We start from the raw sequence: 12,819 nt of genomic DNA on the forward strand, positions 1-12,819 counted from the left end.
TTACACACATACACTGTACATAGTGCACACGTACAGTATATACACAGAGACACGCACATACACTTGGAGACCAAGTTGGACAAGCAGCTAGAACAGTTAACCCCGGGCCGTTTACGAGTGCGAGGGGCAGAGGTCAAAGGTCTGGGGTTCCGTCCACCCGCATATCTCCATTATCACACTGTGGGACAACACTGAACCCGAAGGAAACCGGAGCCTCTCGGAGCGGAAATGTGCCTGTATCAGAGCTGTGTCAGGGATGAGGGGCAGTATCATGTCATATTAACGGCACTTCTTTCGGTGACATGACAACATCTCCAACCCAAGGGAAGAAGGGGCCACTGTCACCGTAAAAGTGTTGCAGCATCGCCATCTTGTGGACGGTGTGAAAACAGCTCATTGCTTAACTGGAATCCCACGGCGTGTTTTGAGTGAGTATCTACAAGTGTGCGATGATTCGCAATTGTGAGTTGACACGGACTGTACACAAAGCACCATTATTGAGTTCGTTTTAGCATAGGTGTTGTTTTTCAGAGTTAGGAATGGTGCATGCAAAACATCTGTCGCCAGTGGTTGAATGTGACAAAACCCAGTATACTCAAGTGCTGCACTTGTACTTGAACATCTTCATGTCGCGCCAGTTTAAATTTCAACGCCACTGCGACGCAGAGCTGAATGGTGTAGTTTTCACCCTTTCTCGGACTGTACTTACCTTTGAATTTTGACAAATGAGGTCTCGCGTCCTTGCGTGCTACTGCAGTGCGACCACAGGATGGCGCCAGCGCCCAGTCACCTCGCACTAAAGCTTATTAAAGTTCCCTCAACAGCTGGTTTGACTGATACGTGCCCTTACAGCTGTGGAATTTCGAGCTGATAGACGCGCGCGCGGCGATAAGTGACCCGGGGTGAGCTCGTTCACTTTTAAAATTACAGCTACGCCTCGTTCCCGACGTGGCTACGAGGAGGCCAGATGTATTGAGGAGCAGCTGTCGCCGGACAGGGACACTTCGGGGGTCTGCCCCGCATTCTTCGAGCAGCCTCCCCGACCCTCCTCCGATTAATCACGCGTTGTCGGTGCCATCGCGAACTTGCGGACGGCGAGAAACGAGGCGGTGCTAGACTTCAGCGGACGGTCGCACCCCAGGCACAGTGCTGAGTGTATGCCTCACTGGGGAAGCACTGTCTTTCACTCAGTTCCCTGCTGGTAAATCCGGAGACAGTAGAGTTTTGTTTTTTCTTTTTTCTTTTTTTTTGTTTTTGGTTGTTCCGTCCAGCAGCATGGAAGTAACGAAAGGAGAAGAGCGGTCGGATGAGCAGGCAGCGTCCTTATTCGAGACCCCAGAGCCGGAGAGTCAAAGGACAAACACTGAACGGGGAAAGACGAGGAGCAACCAGCGCAGAGTCATTACCGGGGTAGGTCACCGGTGTGTCCCGCCGCCTAACTCCCCTCTGACCCCACGGTACAAGCGGTGTTCCCAGGCCACATGGCGTTACTGACCTTCGCACTCTCGCACTGCGGCTGGTTTACGTGTCCACTGAAATGATCCTCGAGCTTGGGACATTTGAGGATGTCACCTTGGGCTTCCGGGAAGTTTCGACGACCACTTGTTGAACGGCTTGCGTGACATTTCACAGACGGTCAGGCTCACCGGTTAATCTTGTAGACCAAAAATAAGCCTTACTTGCAGCCCCAGGGGGTCCGCAACTGACCCCCATCATAATGTCCACGAACCAAAAAAAAAAAAAAACCACAGCCTCGGGGTCTGCATCTCTTCACTTGTTTACCGTCAGTGTCATTGATCCACAGCTGACACACAGCCAAGACTGAGGGTGTCAAAGTGGAAGTGGCGCAGGCCAGAGCAAAGACTGGACCACGGTGCATGGTTGTGACTGAGAAAAATGGTGATCACATTATCCAAGAGCACAAGCTTCACATGGCTTGTTTTGTGCACCCAACAATCCAAAAAACCCCAAAATATTCAATTTATTCTAATGTTAGAGCAAGAAAAGCAATGAACTGTCACATTTGAGAACCTGGAATCATAAATCATTTGGCATTTTTGCTCCAAATACAAAAATAACAGTAATTAATAACAGTTGATCAGTCATAATAATAGTCCATTCAACTGATCTATCAATTGTTGCAATTCAATTTTGTTTTGACGTCTTTGCACATTGTTATAGTCAGAGAATCAGTTCCCGTGATACATACGTAAGGCACTGTAAGGTTGCGTGTGGAGTTGAGAGTTTACTTCTCTTTTATGGGACATGTCCTGTTTATCTTGTCGTTAGTGGGGATCTAAAGGCAAAAACCTCTGCTTTTGGAGCGAAATTTGTTGAAAGGCAGTGTTTTGTGCCCAAAAAAACACGCCCACTTACCTTTTGATTGGCCATTTGAATGACTGTTTTCTTTGTATCCCGCCGGAATTTTATTATAGTCACAAGGGGATAGTCTCAGACAACAACAGCAGCTTTTATTGTTCACAGTTCCTAGAGGTGTTGAGACGAACCACACATGTCGATGCAGGCTAAATCTGGGATACACGTGGGGATTTACTTGAAAACCATATCTGACAGAAGTGCAAGGCCAAGTGTTATTATGTTTTAAAGAATGCGTTCATGTTGGTCAGGGCTGTATCAGAAAAATCTGATGTTTGTTGCAGTGAAACTAATGGTGAAATTGGACAAATGGCAAGTTGTGAGCTAAGATTGTATGGAATCTGCCTCAGCACTGAAATATAAACTGCACAGATAGGAAAGTGATCTCACCGTATACACACCTTCCAGACTATTTTCTTGCATTTCCCCGCTAAAACCACAGGATCCAACATTTTACGTCTGCTGTCTGCTTGGCACTGTTTAGACACACGTGTCAAACTCTAGACAATGATATGCTCTGTCCTGTCATATATCAGCCACCATACATCTGCTAGTAGTTGTAATGTTGGTACTTGTTACACTGCAGTGTTATTTTAGGTCTTGCGGAAAGGTGATTGCAGCATCTCAGGACTAAAGGAAAAAAGCAGGGTTATTTTTTCACTCAAACATGAGCTTTACTTGTAAGTTTTTCAGACTAATAGTCACTGAAGGAAGATATTTTTATGCTTGTGTCTCCTGTGCTGCCCAGTTTGACCTTGACTCCCGACAGTCTAATCAGATCATTACTGTGTAGGCGATAGTAATAGGGTGTCTTTTCAGTGTCAGACGCGTAGGTTTCCACCAGACAGACTGTTTACTTTCACAAACCACAAAGACCACGTCCAAAGGCTTACCCAGGAACCCAGGTCTCCCTCGTTCCCTCTCTCTTCACCTATAGCTGGAGAAAATCAGGGCACATACCTCAGACACGGTTCACGCATAGCAGCGTATTTTCATACCTGTCTAGGAACTCCAAGGCTTGCGTATGTGAATCGCACTAAATGCATTACTTGTGGTGGCTGATTCCCACATTTTTCAATGTTTACGCAGCCTATCTGCACACAACTACAGCTTTCTAGTATTCAGTAATTAGGGGTTACTGCATCATGAAAATATCTAATCTAGTGTTGAGTCACAGGATCCTACTGGTCTTAAAAGTCACCAACAACTTGATTGTTCTGGCCCGCGGTAATTGAAAGGTTAAACGAGGACGGAGGCCCAGCGTCTTCTTCATCCGCTGATCATATCTGCCCAGAGACGGCTGCTGAGTGGGTATGAGGGGTCTGTAATTAGAGGGGTGTTTCAAGGAAATCCCTATGTGCTGTATATCAACATGGTTTAAAAAACCCTCCGATAAATTAGTTTTTGTTGAGTTTATGTGTATTATTCAGCTTTAATTTAAGTCTTAGTTCTGAAGCCGGAACTGAAATAGGTTAGTCTTTATTGAAAAAAAAAAGGCTTTATATTTCTCCACTTTTTTGAAAACCGATATATTTCAACACTGGTGTGAAGATAAGGACAGAAAAGATGAATTAGATGAAACTTTAATGTTTCTTGTGACTTATCAATGGTGAGATAAGATTAAATCTTATTACTTCTCTTAGGAAATGAGAGTCTTCTAGTAGCAGGAAGCTACAACTGAGAAAAAACTGATGCAATATGTTTTGCATAGAATGTTAATATTTTTTTTAGAGACTCACTCTTAATTTATTGCTTTCGGTTATAGATGTCAAAGTCATGTGGTGAGTGCATTTGCAGCTCCACTTCAAATAGTGGTTCCCAACAGCAATCGGTCCCAACACGAGGCATCACAATATGGTTAAAGGGATAAATAGAATCTCTCTTCAATAAACTGTGACAAGCTAAGGTGTCACAAGCCAAACAGTGTGAAGACCACAGACTTACAGAACTACAGAATGTTTTAAAACTAGCACCACACCGTAAATCAGTGTTTCAAACCAACTCTCAGACTCCATGATAATCAAACAACCATGATAACCACTGCAGGCCCAGTGTTGGCGTAATGGTGCCTTCACAGCAGCAATGATGAGGCTGCTGAACACCCCCATCTGTAAACAAACTGATTCAGATTTCCTTGAAACACCCCTCTAATTACAAACCCCTCATACCCACTCAGCAGCTGTCTCTGGGCAGATATGAGCAGCAGATAAAGAAGATGCTAGTCCTCCATCCTCGTTTAACCTTTCAATTACAGAGGACCAAGATCAACATTTGGATAGTTGGCGATGGTGAGTGAGGGAAGGTGGAAATGACAGGAGTCAGGTTTAAAGAATAAATAACAGGGCCTCTTTGCTCTGCACTGCAAGACCTTGATCCCTTCTTGAATAAACATTAAAAGATGCATCAAAGAAGTAAGAATGAATGAGAGGATCTAACACTGGGCACGTAAACAAAATAACAAGACTAAGAGTCTTCAGCCACGTTAGCAGCTCTGAAGGGCTTTACTTAGGCACAGCAGTGCTTTTGGATAAATGCTGATGGGAGTGTCATTAGTTTTGCAGGTATTTGGCCATAAACTAAATTATTGAATGAAGTAAAATTTTGACCTGACGATGGCGCTAAACGAAATGTTGGAGGATCACCAAAGTTATCGGAATTCATCCCGAGGGGAACACGAATGTGCGTACGGAATTTCATCTAAATCCATCTCATAGTCATTGAGACATTTTATCCCATAAACCACAATTGCTGACCTCGCGGTGGCACTGGAAGAAAACTCAGGGGGTCACCGAAGTCATTTGGATTCATCATCTGGGGAGCATGAATGCTGCTAGAGTGGATGAAAAACAGTCTTTCTGTGGCGTAGTTACAGCACACGGTCTGTGTTAGCGATTGAAGGAGGCCATTATGGTTCTGCAGAATATTATGGTTCTGCTGATTTATAGCTTCTCCCAAGGAGCCAGAAGTCTCTTGCAGTATGTTTATATTATGATTACAAAGGCATGTAGCTGACATTACAGGGTCTGGAGTGCCAGCTTCAAATTTAAGGAGATTTTCATCAAAATATCATCATGTTGAAATTTGATTCTTTTTTGTTCACTTCGCACTTACATAAAAACTGAAGATAGTTGCTGTCAGGCAAAATGGTGGTGGGTCGTCATTTGTAGCAATAGCGCAGTATTTGAAATTAATGACAAGACAATAACATAGTTGATGATAGTTCCACATAGTGTTTGACTTTTTGGTAGACCTTCTTACCTCTCGTTGCTTTTACTTTCTACTCGCCAGAGCCAATCGGCCATCAGTCTAAACATTTTACGTCATGTTTGTAACAACTGTATGTGATTTATTCTCAGTAACTTTAAAAAATATCCTGACATTTGGTCTTTGGACTTCAGGTTCTGCTGCTGTGCCTACTGGTGGTCATCCTGGCTGTGGTGTTTTCTCTGAGAAACCGCAGTGATGGAAAAGGTGGGCTTCAATGTTAATTAACATGCATACAATTCAGTATTTCATGATGTCTTGATTTTACAACTGCAGTGTGTTTCTGTAAGTTTTGACACCTTGTATGTGTAAATCGCCACAGTCGCCTGCTGAATGAGGAGCAAGGTTATTTACAGTGGGTCCTGGTACTCCATTTGAGTGAGGCCGCCATTTAAATTTAAAAGATATTAGATGTCAACGAAGAATACATACATTATCAAAGCGACCCAGTGTTCGAGGGGAATTAGGGCACTGATGACGTAATCTCCATCTCTCTCCCCTCATTTCCTGTCATCTTTCTATTAACTTACTAAATAAAGGTACCCTGTGGAGTATTTTGTAAACAAACAGAGTAATGTTTACATCACTGTTTCTCACCAAAACGGACTGCGTATCATGTCACCAGCTTGCACGTGTCCTTGTTGACATGCTCAAGATACTTGGTGACCCACTCTTAAAAACGCGGCCTCATTGCACTGCTGGTGGCCAAAAACTGCACAGGGTACCTTTTAAGTCTACCTTGCCTTTTTTGGTATAGTTGTATTTGAAGATTTTTGATTTTAGTGCCATTGTGTTCTCTAAAAAGATACTCTGACAGACAGCAAAGTTACACTGCTTCCCTCAGTCCCCCACAAATCCAACCTGGGAACACTAGAATTAATGGGTTAAAGGTAACACATACACTGCACCCGTTTTCACTGGGATGGTCTCATTTTTCTACAGAAGAAAAACAAATTCTATCAAACTAACTTGAAAGATAATCACAAAAAAATTACACACAGAGGCTTTAAGTTAGAGAACCTGTGTAATGCTAGTACAGGAAAACAAACGCCAGTGCTCCCCATAGACATAGATTACAGTGCCAAATTTCTTTCTTTTTTTAAAAATTGGGATACAACACGCCATACACATGTCAAAATAGTAAACTGCACATCCTTTCAATCAAATGTAAACATAAGAGATACCACTTAATGTTTTTCTGATTTAGGTTTTTGTGAGAAATGCTTTTTACTCCTCAACATACTGTTGACAGAGAATAAAGGTACTTTGGCTGTAGCAGGGAGAGGCAGACAGAAATAACCTTCTCAGACCACATTTTAGAGCAGTTATTGAGTAAAGGCTGGCGAAAATACATACTTCAAATCGCCAGTGCGCCAAGGAACAGACAAGACTGTATCCTGCCACTGTGTGAGACTGTAAACCTGCTGTTTGCGCTACCAGAAAGTCTACATGTAGCTAGTGTGGAGTCTGCTAACGTCCCACTGCGGCTCCTCCAGAAACTCTAAAGTGGGAGTATTTAGAGCAGCAGTGAAGGAGGCTCAAGTTACCAGCCAGCCGCTAGAGAAAGAAGTGAGACTGAAAATGAGACAGATAGGTGACTGTTAACTTCTGAGACTGCATATGATTTTTTCAGAGGATATGTTTCCCTCAGGCTGGTGCAATACTTAATTTTTTTTTTCTTTTTTTTTTGCTCACTGTTGCAAAACATGTCATCAAACACATTTAAGTGAGATGGGAATGTTCACCCGGGGTTGGCATGTTTTCTGTAGCTATAGATTTGCCTCTGGTTAGACGTGGGCAGCGGCGTCAGTATGCTCTTTGTTGCAAACCACCATGCCTAAACAGCCCTCTTCCATTTCGGGGGCAGCCATGGTGACTGTGGGCAGCTGTCCCTAGCCTGGGTGGGGTGCTCTCTTTGCTGTGGCATTTCCCCTTCAACTTATATTTCCTCTCCAGCTAACACAAAAGCCATATGGGAAGAATAATATTTTAGATTTCACTCACCTAGACTTGGCATTATTCTGATCTGTGTAGCTTTCTACATCTTTCTTGGTGAGGTCTTTGGAAACGGCTTAAAAGAAATAAAAATAACCCAGGGCTTGACTTCTCCCTAGAGGCTGACAGCGTGTAGTGTAAAATGCTGAGAGCCGGTTTTCCCGTGGATTACAGACCACAACGACTTGTCTCCTGAGACGGAGCATCCCTGCGTTCGGTCCAAACCACACTGCTGGCCATCGAGACGCAGTGAGGAGGGGCTTTCTTAACCAACATGCTAAGACTCCCTCTGTCATGTGTCCAGTCTGCAGCAGACCTGACAGATATGTTGGGAAGGCAGTTGCTTGAAAGGTGAAAGAGGAGGCCCAAGCTTTCTGGTTGGAGTCATCTTGTCCATTGGAAGGTCTTCAAGAAAGACAAAGCTTGTTCCAAATGCACCTGGAACTGCAATAAATATACACGCCATGATTGTCAAATGCTACTTCCACATCTGGGCTGATTCTGGCTATCACCTGCCAGTGTTGGCTGACAGCCAGCAACATTAACTGTGTGTGCGCCAAAATCGGTGAAGCTTGTGAACATACTGGAGCATTTAGCAACTAGATATTATCATATAGATATTTTCCTCAGGAGTTGCTGGAGACAAAAACAGAGCTAAAAAGAATCATTTAGTAATATAGAAAATATTGGACTTCCATTTGTGAGGTGCTCAGAAACACAATCCAGATGAACTTAATGTTACTCCGTGTCTGTTGGATATGCGAATAGGCAACTGTTTGCTAAGACATTCACCATAACATATGACAGTGTTGTGTTTACAGCTTGTTGCATTGCCCCCATTTGAACAAAAAATCAATTAATGCAGGTTTTAAAAAAATTTGCACATTTTCTGGGATACTGCAGTCACCTTTATTTCACTCCAATTGTGTCTGAGGGAGTGATGTCCCGTGTTCAAAGAACACGTATGTCATCAACAAATAGCTCAAATATGAGGTGGTCACAAGTTAAATGATCATTCCTCTTTAACAAAAACTGTTTTTTTCTCCCTGTTTTGTCTCCATGAGAATAAAATCCAGATGGTTTCTTTTGTATGTGAACACATGCTGTTCAGTACAAAATCTGGTGTAAAAATTTGATTCATGTGGTTCACAGAGTAGTGCTCTTTCTATCTTTCGTCATCTCATGAATATATGGAGGACTGGATTGCTTTGCTGTGCAGTTGTGCACCTCCACATCCTGTTTTATGCCAGTCAAATAACTCAACTATCCCATTTACTTTAACATTAAAGGCCCTGAAAACCTATTTTGTCAATGTGCTTCTTACTATGAGTGATGGAGCTCCTACATGTACCTATATATGATTTTCTGCCAAAGATAGAACAGTGTTAGTTCTCTCACATGAGCGATTTCTCTATTTCTATTTTTGACCTTGGTTTTCTCATTGTCTGGAAAAGGTGATGTCGTGGGTTTTTTTTTTCTCACCAATGAAAGTTAAGCAACAGTTGTTTGGTTATGTTGCCAGCACTCTATCAAATCTTATCCAACTACACCCACACAGTCCTGATGAGGCACTTTAAATGTGTTTTTGAGCATTAAACTCTTAATAAATGAACAAAAAAAATGTCTGAACTTTAACATGCAGAGTTGCTTACTTAGTCATGAATATTTAATGTTTAAGAAATATTTAAGAATTTGAACCAAAGTTTCAGCAGCTTTAAACCTGCAATAACTGATTTTTTTGGCCATGGCCATCTTTTGGTGGCAGCAGAAATAAGTTGCGAAAAATATCATCAACTTTTAATTAGTATTGTACACTTGTTAAGAAAGCTGCCTACTTACACATGCACCAGTTACAGATTAACATTATCAGTCATTTGGAGTTGAGTTTGTGGCCTCCTGACGAATACTCTTCATATTCACTCTGTTTTTGCTCTGTTTTTGGTCCCCACCAACTCCTGACGGAAATATCTGGCTCTTTGGCTGCTAAATGCTCCAGTATGTTCACCAGCTGGTCGCTAACTGTGTCTGTCTGCTGTTTGGTGCTCAGTTGATAGTATACAGTGTGGTTTTACAGCTTTTTCGCTAAAAACAGCTGCCTTCTGCAGGCAAAAACAAAGCCGTGAGAGGGGACCAAAATAGTAAATCTGCGGGCCGACAGCTAAATAATGGGCTGAAACTAACTATAAAACTCCATAAAGCCAAGGGGAGCTACAGAGTCCTGTAATAATTCTCTGTTGGTTCATCACTACAAGCGACCCCTTTAACATTGTCACATTGTTTTCACATTGATACATTATAAAAATGTCATTTATAACACACTTTATCCTCCAAAATAAGGCTGATTCCTTTGATTTTTTTCTTTTGAAGAGTCATTTGTTGTTTGTTGACATCGGTATTGTGTCTTAAATCCACATTAGCTCCGAGAAACATATTATTCAAACTAAATGCAACTGGAAATGTAACTTTTTTCTCTGACAACACTCGTCTTTTCCTGCAGAAGGGGAGCTCTGGCTGCATGGGGTCTCTGAGGAATTTCAACAGCAACAGTGTCCACCTGGGTAATACAATACTCTTGTTTTACTGTTGTGAAAAAGAAGAAAATTATACTTCAAATCTCTGCTGGCACTGTTTGGATTACATCAGATTCTGTCCTCCTCTTTGTGTGATATCCTTCACAGTTATCCTGAGTTGGGCCATTGTTGCCAGTAGGCAGTTCTTAGTGGAAATTAAACTGTGACTACAGAGAAAAATAGACCTGTTTTGTCACAGTTAGCTTTTTAGAAGTGCAAAAATAACCCAAACACATGTCTCGTGTTTTTTACAATGGTGTGGGTTTAGTGGAAAAAAGTAACTACGTCTCTATGGAAACTGGGTTAATGACTCTGAGTAATCAGGCATGTGTTGGTGAGTGCTGTGTGTGTGGTGACGTGTGTGTGTTTGGTAAGGGAGTAAACCCAGACACATTCATTAGACTATGGAAAAGAAAACCCGTGGCTCCAAATGAAGCTATTTTTGGTTTGAAAATATCTTTTAACAAATGAATGTTGTCTGTATTTTTATATATGAAAGTCATTCATTCTCTTGGGTTTGTTTATATTGTCTCTGTCAGTAAACCACACTTTTATTTAAATTTGTGGTTTGGTCTCTACATGCCAAGAAGAAGCTCTTCTGGAAAATGCTGATTGCAAATGTTTTTTTAGATGTTAATTTATTAATTATACAGATTATTTTGCAAGGACCAATGTGCCACATGAATTGTAAATGAAAATGCAAAAGGAAAAGTTGGAGGAAAAGCAAATAGAAAAACTGCAGATTCAATTAGATTCATTTATTTATCTGCCTTTCTAAACTGCATTTTCAGATTGATTTGTGAATTCTTCTATTTATTAAGGTTTTCATTAATCTATTTTTAAATGAAGTATTTATTATTAGTAGAATTTTTGGTTTTTAAAAAATGCCCTTTTCAAATTGACCTATTTATACATGCATTAATATATTGTAAATTCTATTAATAATTATTTCTATTCCAAATTTAAATATCAATGAATTAATTTATTCATGAGTTTTTTACTAATTCCCCTTTTTTTACAGTCTAATTAGATATGTTAATGGATGCTTTATGGGACACTTGTTGTACTCCATATTCCTCCACTTGATGAATGCAGTAATATTAAAGCTGCACTAATCAGTATTTTAATATTGAATTAGCAACTAGCTGGTGAACATAGCACAACATTTGACCGCTAAAGAGTGAGATATTCTCAGAAGTTGGTGGAACCCAAAACAGAGTTAAAAGGAGAGTACGTGTTGGGGAGAAACTTGACTCCAAATGATTGCTACCATTATTTTTGTGTGCTGAATGTGTAAATAGGCAACTGTTTGCTAACAAATCAGCCATAACAACTTTGGAGGGCGCTAAGATGTCAGTTTTGGTGTTTAAAGCTTGTTCTGCTGCTCCCAAACGACCAAACTGCTCAAGTTGGTGGTGCTTGAACAAAACATCATTTTAGCTATAGGGCTAACCTCACAATTTTAAATACTGCTGCTGATATGATACCAGAGTTTGGCACTGATAAAAGACAATACTTTCTTCTTTCTACTTTCTTAGTTTGGGGAAAGTTTTCATCTACCATAATACCAAGCCCTATGTCGCTATGATACTGTAACTAATCATGGGTAATGTCTCAATAACCCGTATCTCTTGCATTATGAGAAGAGGGTGGTGAGACAAATATGATTAATTTAATACTCACACTGAAAAGGATTACGTTTCACTTCAGATAACAAAGATATCTGCCGGCACTTGCAAAACTCTCTGAGTCTTTTAATCATCGTCAGCAAATTCACATTTCTCTTCCTCTTCTCCACCTCTGTGTGGTCTCTGTCACTTCATTTCTCCTTTTAGCAGGCTCAGTCAAAGAGCTGCTTTGTATTCTTTTATACACTGACCAACTGTACAAAACTACCTCTACACTGCCAGTGCAGTGTAGAGGTAGTTTTGTACAGTTGGTCAGCTAGTCATGTCTCATGCTGAGAAATTCTCCACTCACAAACAAACCCTCAGTGTCCCCTTAAAGCGTCACGCTTTCTCTCTGTCTTCCCACCCAGTTTTTCCAGGCCCCCTCTCATCCTGGTGTCCTTGGACGGTTTCAGAGCAGAATATCTGAAAGATCATGGCAACCACCTCCCTATCATCAACAAGTTACGTAAGTCACCAACACTGTTGACTCCACAGATATTTAAGATTTACCAGGCATCCTGGTGTGACTGAATGTTACTGTGTTGCAGGAAATGCTGGAACGACAACGCAGTACATCAGGCCTGTTTATCCCACAAAAACCTTCCCAAACCACTACAGCATTGTGACTGTAAGTCTTTTCTGGTCTGTTTACAGAGCCAGAGGTTCATTTACTGGATACAAATAGCCAGATTGTTTGACTTGCTTTGTCAGTGGTGGAAGAACAACTCATTGTAGCACCAGTACAACAATGTAAAAATACTCCATTACAAGCAGTCAAAATCGTATTTAAATATGTTAGTATTTTATTATTTTCAGCAAAATGTATCAAAAAGTACTCATTGTGTATTATACTCGTTCATAGAGCATAATCAGATTTGTATTTATAGATTATATTGAAGCAAATGCATGCAGCGCATAAGGAGTATTTTACTGCTGTGGCTGGT

At 41.2% G+C, this 12,819-nt stretch overlaps 1 protein-coding gene across 1 annotated transcript in view; it reads left to right on the top strand.

Annotated features, from left to right (window-relative positions):
* The first annotated feature begins 865 nt into the window (after positions 1 to 865).
* Positions 866 to 12,819, top strand: part of enpp1 (ectonucleotide pyrophosphatase/phosphodiesterase 1) — a 28,285-nt gene continuing 16,331 nt past the window's right edge. The window contains exons 1-5 of the mRNA XM_040125578.1: positions 866 to 1,410; positions 5,775 to 5,847; positions 10,133 to 10,193; positions 12,244 to 12,341; positions 12,424 to 12,503. Coding sequence (XP_039981512.1) covers positions 1,276 to 1,410; positions 5,775 to 5,847; positions 10,133 to 10,193; positions 12,244 to 12,341; positions 12,424 to 12,503 — 447 coding nt within the window. The 5' untranslated portion in view covers positions 866 to 1,275. The remainder of the gene's footprint in view (positions 1,411 to 5,774; positions 5,848 to 10,132; positions 10,194 to 12,243; positions 12,342 to 12,423; positions 12,504 to 12,819) is intronic.

Source organism: Xiphias gladius, chromosome 4, assembly GCF_016859285.1.
Source record: "Xiphias gladius isolate SHS-SW01 ecotype Sanya breed wild chromosome 4, ASM1685928v1, whole genome shotgun sequence".
NCBI classification, from domain to species: domain Eukaryota; kingdom Metazoa; phylum Chordata; class Actinopteri; order Istiophoriformes; family Xiphiidae; genus Xiphias; species Xiphias gladius.